This window comes from Rutidosis leptorrhynchoides, chromosome 4, assembly GCF_046630445.1.
Source record: "Rutidosis leptorrhynchoides isolate AG116_Rl617_1_P2 chromosome 4, CSIRO_AGI_Rlap_v1, whole genome shotgun sequence".
Lineage (NCBI taxonomy): Eukaryota > Viridiplantae > Streptophyta > Magnoliopsida > Asterales > Asteraceae > Rutidosis > Rutidosis leptorrhynchoides.
This window is the reverse complement of record NC_092336.1, coordinates 235,954,908-235,982,018: the sequence shown is the minus strand read 5'-3', so window position 1 is coordinate 235,982,018 and position 27,111 is coordinate 235,954,908. Positions and strand designations below refer to the sequence as shown.

At 32.6% G+C, this 27,111-nt stretch overlaps 1 protein-coding gene across 1 annotated transcript; it reads left to right on the top strand.

Moving 5' to 3' along the window:
• Positions 1-8,120: 8,120 nt before the first annotated feature.
• Positions 8,121-15,033, top strand: LOC139843385 (sphingoid long-chain bases kinase 1-like). Its single transcript, XM_071833456.1, has 9 exons — positions 8,121-8,435; positions 10,238-10,704; positions 10,780-11,145; positions 11,268-11,361; positions 11,445-11,482; positions 11,972-12,118; positions 12,888-12,987; positions 13,178-14,079; positions 14,677-15,033. The coding sequence occupies exons 2-9, from the start codon at positions 10,288-10,290 to the stop codon at positions 14,827-14,829; spliced, it is 2,217 nt and encodes a 738-aa protein (XP_071689557.1). The 5' UTR covers positions 8,121-8,435; positions 10,238-10,287; the 3' UTR covers positions 14,830-15,033.
• The last annotated feature ends 12,078 nt before the right edge of the window (positions 15,034-27,111 follow it).

The following is a 27,111-nucleotide window of genomic DNA, read 5'->3' as shown; positions in this document are numbered from 1 at the left end:
ATCACTTTCATTTTATTTCAGAGGGCCCTTTGCTGATTTTTACATATTATGAGTTATAAAGGATATAAATAATTGGTTTTGTGAAGTATCATAAGTGTTATATGAAACAAAAGTGATTTTGAGGGTGTTTGTAGAATTGTAAATCACATTATTCGCAATGGATACGTGATTATGATAATTTGGTGTCATAAGAATTATTTTGTATCGAGAAGTGATTTATAACATAAATTGATCCATACATACGAAATCTTGTACTTATTCATATATTCATAGACGAAAAATTTTTGTACTTTCTAATTAAGCATATCTAAGTTTGCTTATAATCAAGTGAAGTGATCCTTACACCGCCTCTTTTCACCATACACCATTTAATAAATATTTTGAAACTTTTACCCTTTCATATTATATTATCCAAATTAATTTCTTAAACAATTGTATCATCGTCAAAGCACCAACATTGTTATTCTTCTATAAACAATTCAACCTAAATCATTATCAAAATCATGATTTTTTTTTAAACTTATTATTAAAACAAACAAAATCCACCGAGTTTTGTGTATGGTTGGATGGGGTTCCAACAAAACATAACCAATATGGGATTTGCTCTTTCTTTCTTATCTTTTTTTTAAAATGTTTTTTTGGAGCCTTTTATATTTCATGCAATTATCATATGTGTTGATCATTATCTAATTACTTTTTCTTTCGATTCCTTCCTACAAGTCTTCAATTTTGTAAGTGGTCCATCATTTCTGTATTTTTTATGTTCTGTATTTGTGTTTGTTTCCATTTGTACGTTAGTGTAGTACAACAAATAAATAAAGTGGTTCACCTCCCATCACTGTTATAAAAAACCTGAATACTTTCGATTAATCATCGATTACTGATTTTTAAGTGAGGTCCGTTCCGATTTTCTAAAATCAATTTAATTAATCAGTTAACGTCGATTAATAAGTAAAAATCGAATTTTGTTGATCAAAATCGGTTAAAATCAAAATTAATAACATTTCAACATGACTCTAAATAAACATTTTAGAGTTTTTTTTAATAAACTTAACGATTTTACACATTTTTTGGGTAAAGGGTTTACCCCGATGAATATTATTAAAAATAATAAAGAATGATTACAACGAAGCACAAGTGTTACACGAGGCCTTGCAACCCACTAAACAACCAAAACAAAACACAACTAGCCAAACAACTATACAGACATTTAACTACCAGCCCTAACAACACATTACATCATCCAAATTGACCTCATATTAGCAACTTTAGGGGATTCTTTAAACTGAAGTGATAACAATTTTATCCTAACAGTGGATAAAATTAAGTCCGCTAAACATTGATCTGATCTCACTTTTGCTGTAAAACAACGATTCTTCCTTTCTTGCCATATAAAGTAGATCGAGTCCGCAAACACAAGCTTCGACACTACTATATCAACTCGATTTTTAGCAGCTATCGGTTGTAATATGTAACGACCCTAGAATTTCCAATGTTTATTTATTAATAATTATTATTATTAATACGTGTGATAAAACGAATGTATGTCATTACATTTACATGTTGCCATGATTGCCCGAACTTGACTTTAATTGCCCGAAACGTCTTTGTGACACCCGGAACTTTCACGAATAATATTTTTAGATATTATTTACATTCATGATTAGTTTTATTAATCATTTTAATTAACTAAGGTTGTTGGTTAATTACTTGGGCTTTTGTTGGACTTTATTTGTTAATTTTTGAACTTGAGCTTTGTTTAATGTTAATGGACTCTTGATATTGGGCTTCCAAGCCCACCCTACCATTTAAATGGACTTAGCCCACTCTTTAATGTGTAAGTACCAAATTTATTGTGAACTAGTTAGTTAGAATACTTAGGAATCTTGTTACTTCTCCTCCCCATGCAAACACCCCTTGTAACCACACTTTTAAGCTTTACCATGCAAGTGTTTTATGGACAAATCCCTCCCCCTCCCTTTTTCTGCTGAACCGTGACTTCCCATGGGGAGATGGGATTCAAAAATCTTTTTTTTACATCACTTATTCACTTGTATTCCCTCATTCAAACACACACACACACTTACTTGCAATTCTCTCAAGTTTTCTCTCATTTTGCTCTCTTTCTTGTAAGTGATTTGAGCTCTCTTTTCTCTTCCTTCTTTGTCCCAAAACTGAATTCATACATGCATAATCATCATCATTCTTTGTTTGATTCATCTTTTGTTACTTGTAGTTTGATTACTTTGTTGTTGTTACTTACTTACTAGCTTTCAAGAATCAAACTTGTTAGTTTGATTCTTCATTTTATCTTGTTAAAACAAGAACAACAAGAACATATACTTTCAAGTTATGTTCTACATTTGTTATTTTTAAAAGCTTTATGTTCATGTGTTGATAAACTCATACTTGTAACTCATGTTAGTAAACTTTAAAAGTTTACTTTCTTAAAGATCAAACTTTGGTTTGAATCTTTAAAGTATGAACAACCATGAACAAATTACATGTTTACTTAGTTTACTTCTTGCACTTTAATTTCATGTAATTAGTTTAAATGGTCAAGTACTACAAGTTAGTCTTGATCTCATTAATCTTGAACTAAAAGTCAACCTTGAAAGTTCAAGAACACACAAATAATTTTTCTTTAAATATAACTTTGTATACTTATGCTTGATCTAGACTTTTGGGTCTTGGATCTTCAAGATCTAACTAAGAACCATGTTCTACACCTTAAGATCTTGATTAGTTAGTTTATTTTCAAGTTTAGAGTTCAATATTTCTATTATAGTTCATGTAAGTGTCAAACCTAAGACTTTGATGTAACTTTGGTTCATCAAACTACATGCAACTCTTAAGTGAGTTGTGCTTCATGTCTTAGACTTGCACTAGGGTTATGATGGTCAAGACTTGGTTAAGATGATGTAGATACATCAATGAGTTGTACACTTGAAGCTATATGCATCAAGGATGAGAACCATGATGAACATCAAGCACCAAGACCACCGGAACTCACTTAAACTTACTGTTTCTGTCCAAACCCTACTGACCTGCTGTTTCTGTAACATACCAGTAGACCTGGGCTACTGAGACCATGATTTTTAGATAGAACTTTTCGAGTAGATAACTTTTCATATAGGACTCGTCTTAATCCGAGTTGCGGTTTAGGATTTATGGCCCTCCGATCGTCACTATGTCCTTTAACATTGTGCAGAAATTTCTGACCTACTCGCACTTAGACCGTCGCCACGGTCAAACGAAGACGAGTTTGCTTCTGTAAATTTTACCACACTTAAGGGACTCATATACGAAGCCATGTCCACTGGTCTCATCTTAATTCAGTAAGGGTAGAGGCCGTGGTGACTGACTGAATTCAGCCTTTGTTGTAAACTACTTTCATGAACGAAACCTACTTTACACCTTTTGTTAAATGATGAATGATGATGACCCTTAAGACCTTATTTACATACTTTAAACCTATTAAGACGATTTACTGACTTAGTACTATTTGACTTAGGTTGAGGACCTTCGGACCAATTACTTTCACACCTTTTCCGAACCGACTTTACGACTACATTATCATTGTGAGTTATAGCATTCCCTTTTTACTTTAACTTATTTTGGGAACTGAGAATACATGCGGATTTTATGTTTTACATACTAGGCACGAGTACTTAAACTTATATATGTGTGGGTTATATAACAGCAGAAACATTCCCTTTAGCTCGGTAACGTTTAGTCATTGGTTTTTGAACCGGTGAACGCGAATCTTAGATATGGATCCATAGGGTTGGACATCCCCACTCGGGCTAGTAGAGCATTTAACGAATGTTTAATACTTCGTAGACATACGCACTTGCCAAGTGTACTTTCAGGGGGTATAAACGTTAAGTTAGTTACCAAGTGCCCACGGTTAACATATACTTTATCATACTGTTTTGAAACGCTCTTTGTAGCACTGAAATCTCGTGGCCTACCTTACATACTGTTATACTTAAACTATAGCTCACCAACCTTTGTGTTGACATTTTAAAGCATGTTTTTCTCAGGTGCTTGAGGTTAGCTTCCGCTGTGTACTAGTCGTGCTGTAGACACCCGCTGCTTAGAGTTGTTATCGCATGAACTACTTTATTTTGCATTCAAACATTAGTACTTTTGAACTATGACTTGTAACGACCATTGTGGTCACATACACTTATTATTTGCTTCTACTTAGTGAAGCATGCTTTTGAAATGTAAAACATTTGATGTCGGTTATGACATCACCTTTTTATCGTGAATGCAACTTCTTTAATTACAACATATAGTACTTAACCTTGTAATGATCCTGTTGTTGATGATTCGTACACGATGGTTTTGTACGGGGCATCGCATAATAGGTTAATGATACTCCAATATTGCTTATTGTTTTTACCCATTTGGATTCTTCTTTTAGCTTTAGCCCAAACCGAAGCAAAATATCCACACTGAAAAAATAAATGCTCAGGAGTTTCAACACAATTTTTACAAAAGAAACATACCACATTCACACCTTCTTGCACCTCCCATGTTTGCAGTCGATCCTGAGTCTTTAGTTTCTTCCTATTACGAGCCATAAAAAGAACGCGTGGTGAGAAATTCATTGCGAATACCAAACAATCTAGAACCAAACAACAATGGGAGCCTGTTGACGAATTCTATTCTAAGCATGAAAAACAAAAAACTCGACTACACTATTGTTATATTTCCAAAGAGTGTGATCAGATTCATTAATCAACAAGGGGCAATTGATACATGTTAGGATCGAGTACTTATGAATCAAATCTGGTGGCCATCTCAAAACATTATGATCAACTATATCACCCACTATAGATTTATATGTGAATCCAGCCATAAATATGTACCTTCTCGAAATAACAGAGATAGAGCACCCAAACCGGACCAATCGTCAATGTTTATATTTATATTTATATATGTTGGGGGGAGAATGTGGATTAATGTGAGATTATGCTTAATGAATATACTAATATTAACCCATAACAATAAGTGTTTTGATGATGACATATGCACATAACTAGAGGTGATGGTAGACATCTTGACATAAATACACAAGTTCACTAATCCACACTTACTCTAGCAAAAGACCAAAACCAAACAAAGCTTAAAATAAGAATATAGGCTTCACGGTTAGGTCCACGGTCGACCGCAGGTCAGATCGTGGAACCTTGCACCCTGGTTTATGAAACCAGGCATGCACGGTCGACTCCACGGTCAATCGTGGGTCGACCGTAAAAGGTTCTGTCCTAATTTCCACCAATTTTAGTTCGACCACTTCGGGGCATCTATAATTTATGAAACTTGTTTAAACATGCTTAGAATAGTTGCCTCCTTCATACCCAAAGGAGTTTTGGTCACTAGAACACCAGTCTTGGTTAATCACACCTAATGACACCTTAATGACGATTAAAACTTGATTAAGAATAACACATAAGTGTTATAGAAAAACATGTACATCTTAAATGTATTTAGACATACTTAGGATGGTCATCAAGTCTCAACCAAGAGTTGATCCTTCCTTGTACATGTATTGAACATTAATGTATACTTATACATTAATCTTGCAAATGCCACTTTGCAAGTAAAACTTACATAGCCTTAGTTTAAAGCTATATTGTCACTATATGTTTAATCCTAGATTAATTAGTGATCTCTTGCTAGTCATTACATGAATATTACGTGACTACTTGCTATTAATACATGTGTATTATTTGACTATGTGCTAAATAATAAGTAGTTACTTAATATGTATATGTATGAACTTTGTCTTGCTATGTGTTACAAGTTAGAATTCCATCAACTTGTATTTGGACTACTTTAATATATGCTACTTGGATAATATTTAAGATGTCATAATATAGTAATCTTAAAAGATAATGAATCACTAACACACACAGGTTTGCTTAAGTCTAAAATCAAGTTTATGAATGGATTTGACTTGATTTAACTTGATGTCTTACAACATGCATAATTGATATTACTTGCTTAAATTGTTAAGACATCACTAACACACTCGATTAATTCACAAACAAGTTTAAATTTGAATACTAGCATGCTTTGTGATTATAGTGGGTTGTTGTCATCAAGGACATGTTGACTAAATAATAAGGGTTTGGCAATTGTGTTAATTACAAACAAAAGATTATGACAAAACTGAGATTGCCTCAAATGATTATCATGACTTGTATCCAAGAATGTTAGACTTTCCTGTTTAAGCATGACAAGTCACTATCAAGGCAATACATCCAAGATAAATGAACATTTAATGCATATATAGTACTTATATAGGATGTTGGGTATCTTTTGCAGGTGTTAAATGAAGTAAAGAGTCCAAAGATTAATGTTCAAAACTGATTCAAACGGCTATACAACGGATAGGAGTTTTGGACTGGACCGCGTGCGGTCGACCCACGATCGACTGTGGTCCAAGCCGCAACAACGACTACTTTTTTTTTATCTCTCCATATAAATAGCAAGACTTGGAGAAATTTGAAGACTTGGACCTCTTGCATGCTACAACTCAAAATCATCAGAGAATCACAAGAACATAACACTTATACATATGTTTGTGATTAGCAAGAGAAGTTCTATAATCTCATAGATTATAGAAGGGTTGTAAACTTACTTTCAAATTACTATCTTTATGAGTTTACATAGTGTTATATTAATCCTTAGAATTGTCTTAGGATTGTCATCACTATAAAGGGTGGCTCTTTGTACTTTGTAATTAGAAGCATATGCTAGCTTAGCTATCATCTTCCTTAAAGCGAATTAGAAGTTGATTAATCCCATTGAGGATTAATACTTGTCCAAGGTGAAGACAAGTTGATCTAAGTTGGAGGTAATCTTTCAAAGGGATAGAAGGATTAGGTTTGTTGTCTAAGGAGAAGTACAAGACTTGTAAATCGAATCTCCACCGAATTTGGAGAAAGGTGCTTAGTGAAGCAAAACTCCAGATTAGTGAATCGGGGAGTGGATTACGGTGGATTAGTTAACATCCACCCGAACCACTATAAATTCTTGTGTTTATGTTCTTTACTTTACATTCCGCATCATTACAAACCTAAACACGTCACACGTTGGTTTGAGTTGATTGAAGTGATCAAGGATTATTCAAATCTTATTGATCATCGAAAATGTTTTAAAAATCGTATTAAGTAACTATTTACCCCTCTAGTTACTTACAATATTTATATTTATTTATGGTTTTTCTATACATAGACATTTAATTTTGAAATTTTATATTTAAAATTTATAAAAAGTACAATCCACTTAATCTTGGAATAATTCTTGAATTGCTTATTACTGCCCATAAAGTCTCAACGCATTATTCCGAAATAGCCAGTCGCGGAAGATTGTATAACTCAAATGGGCATCCGCCCCACCTGAATTTAACGGGGAAAAATTTTACACTAAGTTTTTTTTATAGCAAAAATAAGGGTTTTTTTTTTAGGGTTTACCCCTGCTGATTAGGGGGTTCAAAATTATCCGAATCCGAAATCCGAATCTGAAAATATCCGAAAAATCAGATATATCCGAAAATTCAAATATCCGAAAATTTGAATATCCGATTTTTCGAATTTGGATATCGGATAGAGTTTTCAAAATTTTCGCATATCCGAATATCCGAAAATTTCAAAAAAAATTCGAAAAAGTCCGAAAATTATTCAAAAAATATCCGAACTATCCGAAAAATATTCCAAATATCTGGAATATCCGAAAATATTCAAAATTCTTCAAAAATATCGGATTTTCTGAAAATCCGATATCCGAATCCGAAATTTCGGATTCGTATATTGGATTCGGATTTCAGATGGGGTTTTCACTATTCGAATTTTCGGATATCCGAAAATTCGAATATCCGAAAATTCGGATATCCGAAAATGAACACCCCTACTACCTATAATGAAAAATTTATTAAATTTTTACGTCCGTCCATTTATATTCAGGTTCAAGTTCTGCTACTGAAAATAACTAGTTTTTCAACCTTGACTCCTATGACTCCATAATACTTTACATAAATAAATAAAATGCTTTTACGACAACTATAACAAAAAACATATAACGGAAAATAAAAATAGAAAATAAACAAATTTTTGAGTGGAATTTGTGTTTCTGGATCATATTCTTTCTTCTTCCTCTTCAAATAATAAAATAATAATAAAAACACAAATTATCATTTAATTTTCGCCACTATTTTCTCCGTCGCCGTTCACCTACTGCCGCCGTCATCGTTGACAATCGCGCCGTTAATAACTACAAAATCTTACTATATACAGTAGTTTTCTATTTTACTATTACTAAAACATATGAAGTAATATATGCTCATCGATTAGCCGCCAGTCACTTTAATCCTGTATCTGCACGTTTAATTCACGATTAACTGGCGATCGCACCATTTGGTATTTTTTTGCCCTAATTATGTTGCGTTAATGCTTATTTGTAACTTGATCTGCTTATATTGATGTAAAATTGTTGCTGATAAATTTGCGTTTTTAAGCGTAGTGTTATTATGAGTTCGATCTTATCTTTTATTGTTTCAAAAATTGGAGCGTTTTAACTATTTATATGCTAGAGTGAAATTAGTGCTGCTGGAGATGGTGAATATATGTTGCCGGAAGGTTTTATTGCTGCTTGATTTCTAGAAACCCTTGAACTGGAAATTAGGATTTTTGTTTTTTTTTTTTTTTGTTTTTTTTGTTTAAATAGTGCAGTTATCAGATAGTAATCAGGATATGTGTTTGACAAGAGAGTTTGCGTGTTGGGACGCACCGTTTAGGGTGCTAGACTGATATGTATCCCTAATGAAGTTGATTGTACTTTAGATTTGCATTCGTTTTTCTTGATAAGTGGTACTGCTGGAATGGCTAGATTGTGTTATGGTTTGTTGATATGTGGACACTTGTTGAAGTATGAAGTTACTCTCATGATAATCATGTTTGCATGTGAGAGTATATGAATGTGTGATCAGATGGGCTACAGTTACATTTACGAACAAAATATTTAAACTGTATAATGTTCATGAAAGTTAAACCTCTTACCAAGCTTCATTTCTGTGGTTCATCTGTCTAATTCGGTTGTTAATCGATGGCCTTTCTAGCTCATTATTTAGCCATATAAAGTGAGTTTCGGTCAGAAATATCACCGATGCGGTGATGCTTATCTGGATTGGATCATGAAACTTAAGCGTTATGGCTACTTATACAAAATGCATTTCTTTTAGTGTTCAACATAGTGTACAAATGCGATACTGTCTGATAGTTTCCGTGAGTTCTTGTTTTTAGTATACTTTCTAGTAACATCAAATCGTGTCGGGTGAGGATTATAAGAATTTGTCAATAGAAGTTTATGTTATGCTGTTTGTATGGTTTTGTTTTTACTTAATGAGTAGTTCTAATTAGGGAGTTGTAATTAGTAACGGGGGGATTTTGGTTAGCATATCCAAATGAAACTTCATTATTATTATTATTATTAGTTTGTATGTATGTAAGTTAATGTTGGTCTTCTGCTCCTTTTATTCGTACCTGTATCTAAGGAGGTTTTTTTTTTATTTTTTTTATTTTTTATTTTATTTTTATAAAGAGATGAAATGCCCCGCAGGCGAGGATCGAATGTCGCAAAATCAAAGAGGGTTTTGATTTGATTTTTGTAAAATGGTCAACTTTAAGTCCTCTTGTTTGATGCTCATTAGATCTATGCAATAGGTCTGAACCTAACATCCTTCGTTCCTTTTACTCGCTCCGTGACTTCATCTCATGCACATCACTAAGTTTGACTAAACACATATATTAATGGAAATGTTCGGTTGTTTACCAGTTTATGTAAATGCCATTTAGTAATGAAAAAGTTCAGGAATATTGTGGATTCACAACAATATCATCTGTTTTGTGTAATGATGACAACATGGGAACCAGTTAGTTTTGGGTTAGAAAGATCACTAATTGAAAAAGTTGTGCCTTCCGTAGCTTACATGAAAACTTAAAAAGAGTTGTTGCGTTTTTATGAGACTAAGGAAGTAATTTATTTCATTCGTTATTTTGATATTTTTTGTATGAGACGTCTATTAATGATCATATAAATATTCGTCTCATTTGTTTCTGCATATTGTTGTCTTTTCTACTATGTACTTTGGTGACTATATGAGTAATATATTGGGTGCATCTTTATGCTGGTTCTTATACTTTGACTATTCGTTTTCTTACAGCTAAGGCCAAATCACTATTGCCACTGTCTCTTGCATTCCGTTCATTTAGTATGCAGAACAGTGGCAGTCTTTCAAAGAGCAATTCTTTAAGAAGTCCTCAACATTCACTTCGTCTCCTTAACTTTTGCTCTCAAGTATCGACAGCTCAGCAAACATCTCCTGTCGTGTTTCCCGAAAAACGTACCAAAGGAAAAGTGTCAAGGCGAAATGATGTCATCGCCTGCAGCGATGATGTCACGAAAACAAAGAGGGAGGAACACAGGATTGATATAGGAGACGAACATTCTGACTTATTGGGATATGAAGTTATTTCCGGAAAGTTAGTTTTGGATAAGAGAAAGACCATTAAAGCTACTGATGCACAGAATTCAAACGAAACTGCACACTTGGATGCTGTTGATGCTAAACTAACCAGCCGGGCATTGGTTTGGGGTTCTCATGTTTTAAGCCTTGATGATGTCGTTTCAGTAAGTTTCTCATTTTTTTTTCTTTTCATTTTCTTGCTTTTGTTTCCATTTTTGACGGTAATTATGTTTCTGCAGGTATCGTACAACTATGGTCTAAGACATTTTGTAGTACATTCATACCCTATAAAAAAAACCGCACACAGCCTTTCTTGCTTTATGAAATCTGGCAGAAGCAGGAAAGATTATTGCTTTTTGGCTTCTACTGCTGATGAAGCTTCTCAATGGGTTACGGGGTTTGCTGATCAGCATTGTTATGTGAATTGTTCTCCTCATCCTATGGTCCCTTCGAAAAAGCAGGATTCAGAAATATTTGCTTCTGATTTTCTTTATACACATATTAAAAGTAAAAGTCCTCCTCGGATGCTTGTCATACTTAATCCCCGATCCGGTCGTGGTCGCTCTAGCAAAGTTTTCCATAACTTAGTTGAACCCATATTTAAGGTATACTTTGTTACCTTTGCAAATGTCTGTTTTATCTTGACCTTAGATAAGGATAGCACAAGTACTATTTCTGTCTACATGTTATTTCATGAGGATTATATTTCATTTCTCTGTATTTGCAGCTTGCTGGTTTTAAATTGGAGGTAGTCAAGACAACATCTGCTGGTCATGCTAGAAATCTAGCTTTTAGTGTTGATTTTAGCACATGTCCAGATGGTACGCGTTTATACTTTTCAATGGGTCTTTCATGAATAATATATGTATTCTAGAGCCAATTCTGATTTTGTATCGTATACCAGGGATTATATGTGTTGGAGGTGATGGAATTGTCAACGAGGTTGGTGCTATCTTCTGTTTACTTGGTTATATTTTTAGTATAAATGAACATCCTGGCCTGTCATGAAACCCCAAAAGGTAGCAACATATACAAGTGTGAGATCTGAACTAATGACTCCAAATTATCCGTAACGAATCAAGCCAAAAATTAGGTTGGTATGCTTTATTATCATAATAATGCACACATATACTTCAATAGCCTCTCTATTAAAAATTAACTATTTTGATCCTCGAAAGACAGAATAAAATATGCGGAGTGTATAAGTACCACAATAATATTAATTTTCTATTTTCATCCTCCATTTCAAAAGGTAAAGAGCGTGACACTGAAGTCGTATTTGGATTTTTTGTAAGCCATTTTGAATGATAAATCGATAAAGTTATTTATGCGTTTCTCTACAAATATATGAGCTATATTTCTGTTAGTAAGAATTTTTTTTAGTTTTTCTATGTTAGATTACTCACATACATGATGTTACTCATTGTGCAGGTTCTAAATGGGCTTCTTTGCAGAGATAACCAAAAAGAAGCAATTTCAATCCCGATTGGTATTATACCTGCTGGCTCTGACAATTCTTTAGTCTGGACTGTCCTTGGAGTGCGGGACCCGGTATCTGCTGCACTAACTATAGTCAAGGTAATTCTTGGTATTCATATGGATAAAAGTGAACACGAAGTCAACTATGACCATAAAGATTAAGGCCGAACATGGTCAACGACAATCTTATTGAATTGCTCAAATCATTTAAGGGTTATAGAGAGATTTGAGGACACAATTATAAATAGATAATCCAGGTTTAGACTTAATCAGTGAACCATGTTGTCAACCTCTGTTATGCCTATATTTTTTTTGTTTTCTGCCTAACTAGTTTGGTATTGAGGTGGCAATTCTGGCCCATCTACTCGTGAAGGGGTCAATTCGGGATATGTTTTTATCGTAACACGTCAATCAACTAGGTAATATATAATAAAATGTGTCTTAAATGAATAAAACCTTACTAGTCATGTTATCTTAAAGATTATTGAGGCAGTATAATTTTTGTGATCTTATTTCTGTACTAGTGTTTCTGCTTACCTGTACTAAATTTAGCCTTTTGGCCTTTTCGACCTGAACCATATAGATGAGATGTTGTGCCCACTAGTTCTTATAATTTGTATTAAAAAAAAAAACTAGCTTTTTGAACATGAAAAATAAAGAAGCCATTGTGATTGGCTGAGGTACTAGGTCAACTAAAGGGAAGAAAACAGAGAGACAGTCGTAAGACTTTCAATAATATTGTTTCCTTGACATTATCTAATGAAAATGGTTCTTATGTGCTCTAGGAACATGCATTATACTTTTGGAGATAATACATAATAGTAATAAATAGGTGATTAACTAATATGTACTGAATATCTATTTATAGGGAGGTCTGACTGCTACAGATGTATTTGCTGTCGAATGGATTCAAACAGGCGTTATTCATTTTGGAATGACCGTTTCATACTTTGGATTTATTGGTGATGGTAAGCTGCTACTTTATTACAACAAAAACTAATTTTATTATTGAACATAGAGGCACAATAATTACATATTTTCATTTTCATTATCATTAAAAGAAAATGTTTTATTATAAATTCTAGCCTCAAACATCCATGCTTATGATTTTTTTATCAATAATATTAACTGGTATTTGATATTATAATTTTGTGTCAGTGTTGGAACTTTCTGAGAGATATCAGAAACGGTTCGGCCCTCTCCGTTATTTTGTAGCTGGCGTCCTCAAATTCTTATGCTTACCAAAATACAGCTACGAACTCGAATATTTACCAGCATCCAAACAAAAAACCGAAACCTTATCTGACGACGATATAGTCGATATGTCAGACTTATATACAGATGTCATGAAAAGATCTGACGGTATCCCGAGAGCCTCAAGTTTATCAAGTATCGACTCCATAATGACACCTAGCCGGTCTACAACCGATATGGACAATAATAATACAACCAGTAGTAGCACCGAACCATCCGATTATGTGCGGGCCATAGATTCAAAATCAAAACGTCTTTCAACTGGAAGAAATAATGTGACATCAGAAGCTGAGGTCATCCATCCTTCATCAACTCCAAATTGGCCAAGAACACGGTCCAAATCACGTACCGATAAAGGATGGAGTGGGCTGACATCATCTCAATGGGGAGCAAATGATAAAGAGGATATATCGTCAACGATGTCGGATCCGGGTCCCATTTGGGATGCGGAACCCAAGTGGGATAAGGAACCGAATTGGGAGATGGAAAATCCTATTGAATTACCGGGTCCGAGTCCGGGTCCACGTGATGAGGTTGAAAGTGGGGAGAGGAATGAAACGGGGGTTAAAATGGAAGAAAAATGGGTTGTTAAAAAAGGGAAGTTTCTTGGTGTTTTGGTTTGTAACCATTCGTGTAAAACGGTTCAAAGTTTGAGTTCTCAAGTGGTGGCACCGAAAGCCGAGCATGATGATAATACTATGGATTTATTGTTGGTTCATGGAAGTGGAAGATTAAGGTTAATAAGATTTTTTTTGCTTTTGCAAATGGGGCGACACCTTTCTCTTCCTTATGTTGAATATGTGAAGGTATATACATCACCTGCCTAAAGTTTTTAATTTTAGTTGCTATATAGTTAATTGTTGGTTGTTTGAATTGTTAGTTAATGAAAATCCGCTAGAGGTGGCAGTTTTGACCCAGCTAATGGTTGATCTGGGTTGTGTTCTATTTCAAACGAGTCAAATAAGCCAAATGATAGCAACTCAAAAGTGATTTTTAATGTATATAACCTCAGTTCTATTCAAAGATTTTAATATAAAATTGTTTGCCGATTGTTTTTTATGGATTATGAACTTGCGAGGTTAAATGAATGTGGATATTTATATGATGACTTATACCTTGGCGACCCATTTTCTTAGTAATCAGTCACTTAGCTTAACCAATTTGGCCTGTAACAGATAAAATGTGACCTGCCAAAACCCGTTTGTACGCAATTTGGGTTGAAATTTCCACCTCTACTTTCAATAATACCTTCCGTTTTTCTCTGCAATAGATTATGGAAGAATCTATTTATCATATGAACAATTCTGATCCTAATAGGGTGTTTTCATTCTGTTCGGTCTCGTGATTATATTTGTCTTAAACTGAATGTATATGATGTGAATCAACACCATTACCGTTTGCAGGTCAAATCGGTGAAGCTGAAACCAGGAAAAAGCACACACAATGGTTGTGGAATCGATGGTGAACTTTTTCGAGTGTCTGGTCAAGTCGTGTCATCTTTACTTCCAGACCAGTGTAGGCTAATTGGACGCCCTCCAAGTAGCAGTGTTAAATGACCAATTTAGCCCTTCAAACGCTCACTGTTACATATTTGATCACTGTATAATTTGATCCTTTTTCTCCATCTCCGGCTTGATTTCTTGCTTTTTTCCCTTAGCATTGTTTATGATCTTACATATACACATATATATCATACTTTGTATCTATTGGTGCTTAGAGTGCAATCTTTTTTATGGATGGAAACAGTATTTTGGAGTTGATTTGAATTGGTTGATGTGTATTTTGTAAAGTATTATGTAGAGTTGACTTGTTTCCACTTGTTGGCTGCTTTTAAACATTGAAGAATAAGAATATTCAATTGGGTAGAAGGTTGATATCATTTTTTAATTTGTAATTTCTGTAGTCATGTCAAGAAGACTAGAGGGAACGGGTAAAAGGGGCTAGGTTGACTTTGTCCTGACCTAATTGACACTTTGTCTATATTGCAAGTTCTTTCTACACGATTTATTCGTTAAAGATTGGAAAAAAATACCAGATCCGTAATCCATCACTAACGGTTTGAGAATGAGGTATTTTGTTTGAACCTTCCTAGGGATGGCAAAAAATAAATCGTACCCAATGGGGAAACTCGAAATCCGATAATTTGGTCCGGTTCAGGCGAGTAAATGGGTCAAGAGTCGGGTATGGGGATAGTTTTTAATATTTTCGCGGGTGCGGGTCCGAGATGGTTTTAGACACAAACCCGATTACCTGGCCTGTATACTCGAAAAAAAGACCCGAGTGCATATACCCGGCCTGTATACCCGATTGCCCGATTACTCGATCCGTATACCCAATTATCCGACCCATATACCCGCAAAAAGACTTCGAATACCCGTGGGATTAGGGATGGCAAAATGACCCGTACCCGATGAGGAAATCCGAAACCCGTTATAATTGGGCCGGGTCTGACCCGAGTCCGTCGGGTCATGGGGCGGGTATGGGGATGATTACATAAAAAATCTGGGTTCGGGTTCAGGTATGGTTTTTTTAATCGGGATCGGGTTTAGGGTTCGGGTCCGGGTTTAGGGTTCGGGTCCGGGTTTAGGATAGGTTTTTTTCAATCGGGATCGGGTTTAGGATAGGTTAAACCTTCTATGCTAAACTTTTTAAACCCTCCATCCGGAATCCCGACAAATAGTTTTGCGTCCTGAAGGATCGCGGTTAGCCCGGTTATGTTGGTCTGTGGTGTATTCGTGAAGTCCTCGATTTACTACCAAGTTAACATGGATATTGCTTGACGTGTTTTTCTTATTTCTTGAAAGAAATTTTATTAAAAAAAAAAAAAAAAAAAAAAAGAAGCGAAAGACTAACATTTATGGGTAGAATGTAAAGTCAATTCACTAAGATGGCCAAGTGAAATTTTAGCCTAACATATATATATGATTGAAGCCGAAGACCATGTTCTAAAATTTTTAAACACTAATGAATATTCTAAATTGTTCAAACATCACTTGTAAACACAACTAGTTTAGTGACCCGTGAATTCACGGGTTGGACGAAGCAATCTACGTTAAAATATTACAGTATAATATTGTTACGCAATAACCATTCCAATAGCAGTGGGAATAACATTCATATTCATAGATGTACATTTGAAAAAAAAAAATTATCACTAAGTAATATGATCTTGTATACTTAAAAAAAGCCCAATACTAACGGGTCAATATTGCCACTTTTAAATAATTCAATATTAAACAAATTTAGTATTACAAAAGGCATTTACAACTTTAACGTTTACCTTACTATACTTACAGATGTTTCTTCAAAACGATTCTTCTTACACGCTCACACAGTCACACTTCAAGCACATGAAGAAAAAATTAGCAGCTAGGCCAAGAGTAGGTTGGGGCTGCACCATTCACAAAGACATGTCAAACAATCGAATTATTGAGTTTTCGTTATTTTTGCCAAGAACAAAAAAACAATCGAATTATGTAATTAGATGAATATCAAGAACAATAACTATGATTATTGGACCATATTTCATTTCCAGGTATACCAACAACTTATATAGACTTTGGAAGTCGAACCCATATAATTTATTAAATGATCACCATTAAGAATTATGGAAACGACCCATCCATTTCTCCACCTTCTTAAAGATCAGAGATGGTTTAGTTTTATAGGGGATGCACACATAACTACTGAAAAGAGAGTTCATTCTCATGTATTTGTTGCAGCTCACTAAATAATACTTAAATCAATGATCAACGCTAAGCATTGAATTTGGACAAAGATCATATTATATTGCTTAGAGTGCACTCAAACATACAGGAATTTAATCACACAGTCAGATTGCAGCTAAACATGAGACATATATTCATCCACCTATTTAGTTATAGATAAAAATATATATATGAGAACCAAAGAACACTATCATAGACATTTTGACAAACTCTTAGAGTGCATTCAAACATACAGGATTCAACCATACATTTAGATTGCAGTCAAACTTGAGACTTATTATCTAAACAATCACAAAAGTTATCAATCTACCAGTACTATTATTATCCAGTCTTCTAATATCCAGACACAAATCATAACATAATGTACTACTAATTCAACAAAACTCGGCATGTTCACCCATAGTTGATCATCAGATGTTTTTATTTTTCACATCATAAAAATCAAATATTTTTGTAGCAAAAGTAAATTTCCTAGATCATGAAAGATTTAACTTTATCAAAGATTGTACACTTGCATGTGCATAAGTACAGTCAACATCATCTTATCATCTATAATTATTCAAGAACTAAGTTTTTACCATACAAACTATAATGCAACAAATCATACATAAATTGCAACTACATTAAGATATTTAAATAGATCTAGGTCAAGGAGATTACAAATGTATGTAGTCGCAGATTCTCTTTGAAATGCTTCATGAATACCTCTCTGTTTGAAGACGAAGAAATTAATCGCACAAAAACATTACAAAGGGTGAGATTAATCGTACCTTCCAAAAGACGAAAAACACACAAGGTGGTTTCTTCGGAGCCCCCAAATTTTTTCTCCGCATTTTCTCATTTTTTATTGTACTCTTTATCAACTTTCACCTTCAAATACTCATTAGATACAACAAATCGATATATTGATTTTACTTCAAAGATCCTAAAATTTTGGAACCAAATATCAAAAAGCGTTTCAATATAATAATCAAACGCTATAAAACAAAGAAATATGAACGATGTTCATAATGTAAAAATGTAAATATAACATGAAAGAAATGAAGAAAAATGGAAAAACCTGGAGATTTATAAGTGATTTGAGAAGAGTTAGGGATATCAACAATGGTGAAAATGAATTTTGAATATAATACGGGGTATTAAATACAATAAAATAATATGAGATGAGATATTGGTTTAGAGCGTGCAAATATTTAGAGTTTCAAGAAACAATTCAGAAAAGCAAGAAGAATCATATTGTGTAAGCTTAGAGTTATTTTAAATTTTAATTAAGTATTATTAAAAGCATGACATCATGAAATTAATATGTAAGAGTGACACGTGGCATGTTACAACTATAAAAACATATGTTACAATTCATAGAAGCAGCTCATTACCTCATCCAAAACCCCCATTTTATAGATAGAATAGATAGATTGGCTAGTTGTCACACCCCAAATAGGGCCGGGAATATTTGTGACTAATTAAATCAAATCAAGCAATTGTATAATGAGAACGACTCTATATGAGACGTTTTATATAACTTTTATTGAGTTTTTGCAGCGGAATATAAATAGTCATTACATTTTATTGAATGAACAAAGCATTAAATGTTTTTTAAATGGAATGATAAGTAATGCATGAAGACTCCAAGCATAGCAAGCAATCATCATCAAAGCAGCACATCAACAGCTTCTAATTACCTGAGACAAACATGCATACAAAGTCAACACGAGGTTGCGTAAATAACATAGGTTTAATTTTGAGTAAGTTTATTAGACCACAAGATTTAAATAAAGTCGATATATCATGTATATCAAAAGTATGTCATGAGCGTATAATATCAAAACTAAACGATTTTACCCCGTAACAATACATATGTAATTGTCGAGATCATTATTATACCGCCAATTGACCTGAGGTCAACAGTGCGGGACGTTACTCCCAATAGGGCTATCTATAATAATTCTGTTTGCCACTTTAATTCATCTAGCAATTAATGATATTACAAAGCAGGAATTTGTATGTTTCAAATGAACATAATAAAATACTCATATTGGTCGCAAAATAAGTTTGTACTCTTGTCTAGCATGTCAAAGCATTTAAAATAAAGCATGTGTCTCACCCCAATGTAAAAACATAAAAATGTAAAAAATGGGGCTATAAAATTCACCTTAAATAGCAGTTGAAGTATTCCACGCAAGAAGGAAAGTAAAGCAAGTAAGTGATCTGGATATCAACCTAGAGGTATAACGTTTGATTAGTTAATATCTAATTTGACATAAATTATGTTTATTAATATAGCAACTATATTGACAGTGACGGTTTTCGAGAAAAGTTCCTATTTCTCAAAAGTTTCTATTTTTAGAAACCTACTATTTATGGAAAGCTTCCACTTATAGTAAGCTTCTAGTTTAAGAATGTTCGGGTTATAATTCTTAACAAAGATGTTGTACAATCTCGCCCAAACTTCGTTGCTAACATGCAAGTCACTCGAATGATCTATTGTTACCGAGCGGCCCAGGATCTCTTGACCAGAATCTAAGTCTTGGCATTCGAGATCCACAAGCGTCCCATAATGGTAATAAGGATCACCCTAGGCCACAAGTAGCGGCGATTTTTGTAGTCTTTGTAAGCTATCTTTAATTATAACCTTCACGTTAGGTGCGTATATACATATCTATTCCTTAATTCGATTTTAATTATAATTCCTATATATTAATTCATAAAAATACTTTTATAATTTTTAGTAACATATATTACTAATTATAACATGTTATTTATTTTTATTTTAATTGCATATAATTTATAACATTATTAACATGTTTCGGTAAAAAAAATAATAAACCGAACTAAATAGTAAAAAGTAAAAAGTAAAAAGTAAGAAAAGAATACTTACTAGTAGTAATTCTTGAAAGAGAGAATGGGAGAAATTTTGGTGTGAGTTTGAATGAGAAATAAGGGGTATTTATACTTGAAAAAATTAGGTAAAAAGAATAAAATAATTAAAAGAAAAAGAAATATTTTAATTTTTAATGGGATTTTAAAATTCAAAAGTATTAAATGTTAGGTCATGGGATAATACACAAAATAAAATAATAAAAGTAGTTTTCCATTATAATTTTTAATTAAAAAGTAATTTTTTTAAAATTCGTTTATTTTAAGGATTATATATATATATATATATATATATATATATATATATATATATATATAAATAAACAAATTGATTTAGTACTTTTCCAAGAATATTTGTCAATATTTTTTTATTTTTATTTAATTAATAAATACGAATTTTGCATAAAAATAATAAATAATTTGGTATTTTGTATATTTAATAATAATTATGATTTTAATTATTAAACTATAGTTTTAGTAAGTTTGTAAATATTATTACATTTATAAATAATTGGATTTAATATATAGTTAAATATATAATATATTAACTAAATAATAAAAGTGGTACAAAGTTTATATACTTAGTTAAATTATGTCAAATTATATAAATTAATAATATATTATTTATTTAAGCGTACGTTGTTGACTAAAAATTACTATTCGGTCAATATTTAATTGTATATAATAACCCTTAATACATATAGTCAGGCAGATAACCCTAGGGTTAATTCAGTAAATTTAGAAGTCAAAAAGTGAGGGTTGGTATACTAGTTTATCTTTTACAGCATTTCCACATGTGAATTAAGAATCTTTGTTTTCAACAAACAAAGATTGGTGCGGGTAGGTGGCTTTGAATGAGATTCAAATAAAAAGTTTTGAATGGATCTCGAATAGGCATCGGGCGATAAATTGGGATTGGCATCAATGGATCACGGCTCTGGCAGTTTATCTTGACATGTAAAGCTTCTGTACTTCATCGTAGTCGTGTATAGCTAGATTAGAATATGTTTTCATTTGTATTCGTTCATTTGTTTGTATAGGTGATTCATTTGTATAGTTATAATTCGGTTTGTATACCGTATCTTGTTAATGTTTTTTATAAAATTTGTTGCTTTTCAAAAAAAAAAAAAAAAAACATGTGAATCAAGAATCGGACTATCAGTTAAGTTAAGCCGTGACGTACTTTCCTAGAAAGAATAATCAACCTAAACAATGTCAATGACCAAAGAACTGAATTGACTTCACATTGTACCAATAATACATTTAATATTAGATAATTAGTGTAAATTGAACAAAAAAAATACAAATATACAAGGACGCCACTAAATCCCTCACACATCAACTTAACCGGTGGCAAATTTATTTGAGTGGGAGTAGGGTAAAGGCTAAATTTTGTACAAATTTCTCTTTACATTGTATAAGACATTGATAAATTTTATTATAGAACCTCATATATTTTCAAGAATTATGATTTTTATTTAGGTAAATAATTACTATATATAATCAACCCATTTCGAGCGGTTGAGTTTTGAATCCTAAAAATCATCACTAAACTTAGCCAAGACACTTCCCTATGGCCAAGGCGGTTTGGTGCCGTTGTTGGCATAGCAAAGATGTGCAAGGACGCTTGTAAGACGTAGTCAATGTTACTGGCCTTATAAAACCTTAAATTCATAAAGATGGATTATTCAATTAGATCCCAACTTCTTATTTTGAATTAAGGAATGGAACAAATAGATACAACCAAATCCACTTATTTTATGTGCCACCTTTTACTGTATGACAATGTAAATCCAAATAGCTTCAAGACAAATGTGAGATTGTAGAATCCCTGATGGAGTTAGATAAATAACTAATTAGTGGGTTCAGACCATTCTTAATCATGATAGTCCGTCATGAGATCACTGACTGCTACATCATCGTCACATCAGCACTTACTTCTCATCACTAACCAACTACTAAACTGCTAACATCCTTGACGTGCCCATCACTTGATCTCACCTCTACTTTTTTATATTAAACTTATATATTATTAACTTATATATAACAACTAAAATCCTAAAAATAAAAATTTTATTAATAAAAACAACATTACAAATTCCTAAAAATAAAAAAAAAAACCATTAAAAATTCCTAAATATAAAAAAACCATTACAATTCCTAAAAATAAAAATAAAAACCATTACAAATTCCAAAAAAAAAAAAAATGTTCAGCACGACCTGATCGTGTCGTCACTCACGTAACTCTCATTGCTACTGTTGTGCGGGTAGTGAGGATGAGGTCGGGTGTTGAATTTTCGGGTCCAAATACCAATACAATACAACTCGATTAGGTTGCATTTGAGTAAGTCTCTACCGATAATTTCATGCATTCTTTTTCGGTCGTGATAAACTAAAACTTATCGGTTTCTAGATCACACCAAGCAAAATCCGAGGCCTCGAAGACAATATGTTCGCGTATGTAGTCGAACAAACGCTGAGACGACCCTTCCTAATCCATAAGAACGAATACAATAACATATGATTACATCGCGAGGTATTTGACCTCTATATGATATATTTTACAAACATTGCATTCGTTTTTAAAAGACAAACTTTCTTTTCATCGAAAATTGACGGCATGCATACCATTTCATAATATATCCAACTATAATTGACCTAATCTGTCATTTACTTAATCATAATCTTTACCGAACTCAACGACTTGAATGCAACGTCTTTTGAAATATGTCATGAATGATTCCAAGTAATATCTTTAAAATGAGCAAATACACAGCGGAAGATTTCTTTCAATCCTGAGAATAAACATGTTTTAAAGTGTCAACCAAAAGGTTGGTGAGTTCATTAGTTTATCATAATCGATCATTTTCATCATTTTAATAGACCACAAGATTTTCATTTCCATTTCTCATAAATATACGTCTCATGCATAGAGACAAAAATAATCATTCATATGGATTGAATACCTGGTAACCGACATTAACAAGATGCATATAGAATATCCCCATCATTCCGGGACATCCTTCGGACATGATAAATTTCGAAGTACTAAAGCATCCGCAACAACGGATGAGGTTTGTTAGGCCCAATAGATCTATCTTTAGGATTCGCGTCAATTAGTAGTCTGGTTTACTAATTCTTAGGCTACCAAGCAAAAAGGGGCATATTCGGCTTCGATCCATTCAACCATATAATGTAGTTTTGATTACTTGTGTCTATTTCGTAAAATATTTATAAAAGCGCATGTATTCTCAGTCACAAAAATATATATTGTAAAAGCATTTAAAAAGGGAGTAATGAAACTCACAATACTGTATTTTGTAGTCAAAATACATATGACGATATTGAACAATGCAGGGTTGGCCTTGGATTCACGAACCTATATCAAGTATATATATTAACACGTATAATTGAAATCAAACAAATTTAGGTATTATTATTAATTGTTATTTTAGTAACTTGTATGTTTTCATTAATAACTAAATTAACTATATTTATTTTATATATATTAAATAGATAATTAATATTTATTACAAAAATATTAATATAGTTATGCTTTATGTTAATAATATGTTTTTATATAGAAAATCTTTATTTGATATATTAATAATTAATAATACTAATAATAATAATAATAATAATAATGATAAAAATAATAATATTGGTGTTAAAAATAATAATAAAAATGATAATAAAAATAATAATGATAAAAATAGTGATAATTCTAATAGTAATAATAATGATAGTTTTAATAATAAAAATAATAATTTCGGTAAAAATGTTAGTTTCAATAACAATACTACTTACATTAATAATGATAATAATAATAATAAAAACATGATAAAATTTAATAATAATAATAATAATAATAATAATAATAATAATAAGTAAACTACCTCAAAAAATTAGTCGTTAATAAAAATGCTCAAGTCCGGGCTCGAACCCACGACGCCCCGCTAACCCGATAACATTCTTAACCAATACTCCATAGTTTTATTTCTGAATTATTTGGTACCTAAATTCTTTAACATTATTCCCTGTGTTCTTCTTCTTCAACACATTATCATCAATTTCATCATCTAATCTATCATCATCATATACTTAATCATCCTACAACATCACAATTCGTATTCATCAAATATACTCATCATCTCGCGACTCATCTTTATTATCTCCAATTCATATTTAAGCCTTTATATGAGATTGTCAATTCCTGTGTTCGTATGGGCTAGGACAAGATATGGGCCCAACCGCAAGCTAAGCCCAACTAAATCACTACAGGGCATTCTCGTATCAAACTTTTTACAATTCGGTGAGCCTCATACAGAATTTTGACCATTACATCTTTGAGATAATTGATACTTAACCCCAACAAATTTTTGACACCATACTCCCATGCGAAATAATAGGACACGTCATATGAATGATACCTCACAGAATTAACTTACCCACTTTCCATCTCACCCTTCCACTCACAAAAAAAAAAAATATCATAATCTTCCTATACTTGCAACGGTTTATAACTATGTGAATTGTGGGTGTAATATATTATAAAAAGGAAAGAATCTTTATTGTCCCACACCATCATAATAATATATATATATATATATATATATATATATATATATATATATATATATATATATATATATATATATATATATCGATGTCCTCTTTGTTGTAACAGAAACATAAACACTAGTGCAGCTACAGTAGTGATTTAGTTGAACGAAACAGAATATGTAGCAGCTCAGTTGTGTTCGAAGGAGCTATAAACAGAAACAAAATGGGCAGAGATAGCAGTAACAGGAATCGAGAAAGGGAAGTTGTAGCGAAAACAAGATAGGAATAAAGAAGGTGATCGTGATATCATGATCACTATTTATCATCACCTTAAATGGGTCTCGATATCTTGGGGTTTTTAAACAGCGAAAAGGAGCAGGTTTTTGATAGTTGTTGAAGGTTGTTTTGGTGACGGGTGTGGTGACAGTGGCGGAGCCACTCAATGATTACTGGGTGCACAGGCAACCAGTGGAAATTTTCACTCAAATGTAAATTTTGTTAGATTTTCATATAAGTGTATTATCTAATTAAGTTGTGCCACCTGTCCACATTTGCAATATCCTTGCTTTTATTCTTTTATGGTGGCCCAATAACAAATTTACAGGTGCTGTTTTTGACTCTTCTTCTTAAATACTCGGAGTAACAATTTTATATTCACCAAATCAAAATCATTAATTAAAAGCAAATTTACACTTTGAGTTGAAGACTCTGTTTTCAATTAATTCTCATTCAAATTTCGGTGTACAAATAATTAATAATACTAGTTAAATATTTATTTTAACTCAATGCAAATATCAAGTTCATTAAAAGTAATCATGTGTAAATTTTATCCACCATTTCAAAAAATTTAGTATGTTAAAGGTTTATATTTTAGGTATTACAGAGTATCCTTTATTTGTAGGTAATACGCAAGCGCAACGGTGAAATACGCAAGCGCAACGGTCGAACTTAGCTTTTCGACAGTGAAATTTGTAGTGTCAAATTTGCGTAATTGAATAAATGATAATTTTCTGAATGGATATCTTCTTGTTACTATAAAAACATAAGCATTTGCTAGTGTTTTTAGGGTTCGTAGAGGAAACCTCTCTAGCGACAATCATATTGGGTCTCCATTAGCGAGTAAAACCCCTACGGTCTTATTTTGTGCCACCAGCGATCTAATTTCCTGGCTTCGCCCCTGTGTGGTGAGGGTGTAGATGGTTCATGGGTGTCGGTTAGGGTGGTGGGTTTTAAGAGGTGATAGGATTTGTCATGATTAAAAGGATGGCCGTAGGTGGTTGATGAAACAGTTGTTTAGTGTGTCGAGAGTGATCAGTGGTGAATCAAACGAAGATGGTGAAGGAAGGAGAAGATCATAGTTGAAGTGGGTTGTCGATTATGATACTTGAGTTGAAACAGAAAAAACATAAAAGTATCAATAGTTTTTACGGTGGTGGTTATCAAAGAAGAAGAAGTAGAAGGGATATGATTGTTTAAGTTCCTATCTATCTATCTCTGCATATGTAATGTGTTTGTGTATTGTATATAGCAATAAGATAGATGATAATGATATAAAGTAATATAATAATAATACTATAATATCAAATGAATTATATCGTGCATAGCAGCTAAAATGTCCCGTTCTTATTGATTAAAAACGTTCCTTATTAATTGATTTCGTTGCGAGGTTTTGACCTCTATATGAGACGTTTTTCAAAGACTGCATTCATTTTTAAAACAAACCATAACCTTTATTTCATAGATAAAGGTTTTAAAAAGCTTTACGTAGATTATCAAATAATGATAATCTAAAATATCCTGTTTACACACGACCATTACATAATGATTTACAATACAAATATGTTACAACAAAATAAGTTTCTTGAATGCAGTTTTTACACAATATCATACAAGCATGGACTCCAAATCTCGTTCTTATTTAAGTATGCGACAGCGGAAGCTCTTAATAATCACCTGAGAATAAACATGCTTAAAACGTCAACAAAAATGTTGTTGAGTTATAGGTTTAACCTATATATATCAAATCATAATAATAGACCACAAGATTTCATATTTCAATACACATCCCATACATAGAGATAAAAATCATTCATATGGTGAACACCTGGTAACCGACATTAACAAGATGCATATATAAGAATATCCCCATCATTCCGGGACACCCTTCGGATATGATATAAATTTCGAAGTACTAAAGCATTCGGTACTTTGGATGGGGTTTGTTAGGCCCAATAGATCTATCTTTAGGATTCGCGTCAATTAGGGTGTCTGTTCCCTAATTCTTAGATTACCAGACTTAATAAAAAGGGGCATATTCGATTTCGATAATTCAACCATAGAATGTAATTTCACGTACTTGTGTCTATTTTGTAAATCATTTATAAAACCTGCATGTATTCTCATCCCAAAAATATTAGATTTTAAAAGTGGGACTATAACTCACTTTCACAGATTTTTACTTCGTCGGGAAGTAAGACTTGGCCACTGGTTGATTCACGAACCTATAACAATATATACATATATATCAAAGTATGTTCAAAATATATTTACAACACTTTGAATATATTTTGATGTTTTAAGTTTATTAAGTCAGCTGTCCTCGTTAGTAACCTACAACTAGTTGTCCACAGTTAGATGTACAGAAATAAATCGATAAATATTATCTTGAAT

What these genes read in the sequence shown, in the direction of transcription:
- LOC139843385 (XM_071833456.1), top strand. Translation starts at nt 10,288, where the DNA reads ATGCAGAACAGTGGCAGTCTTTCAAAGAGCAATTCTTTAAGAAGTCCT. An exon ending in TTTTAGCACATGTCCAGATG is followed by an intron (nt 11,362 to 11,444) that starts GTACGCGTTTAT and finishes ATCGTATACCAG; the next exon opens with GGATTATATGTGTTGGAGGT. An exon ending in CTTATGTTGAATATGTGAAG is followed by an intron (nt 14,080 to 14,676) that starts GTATATACATCA and finishes TACCGTTTGCAG; the next exon opens with GTCAAATCGGTGAAGCTGAA.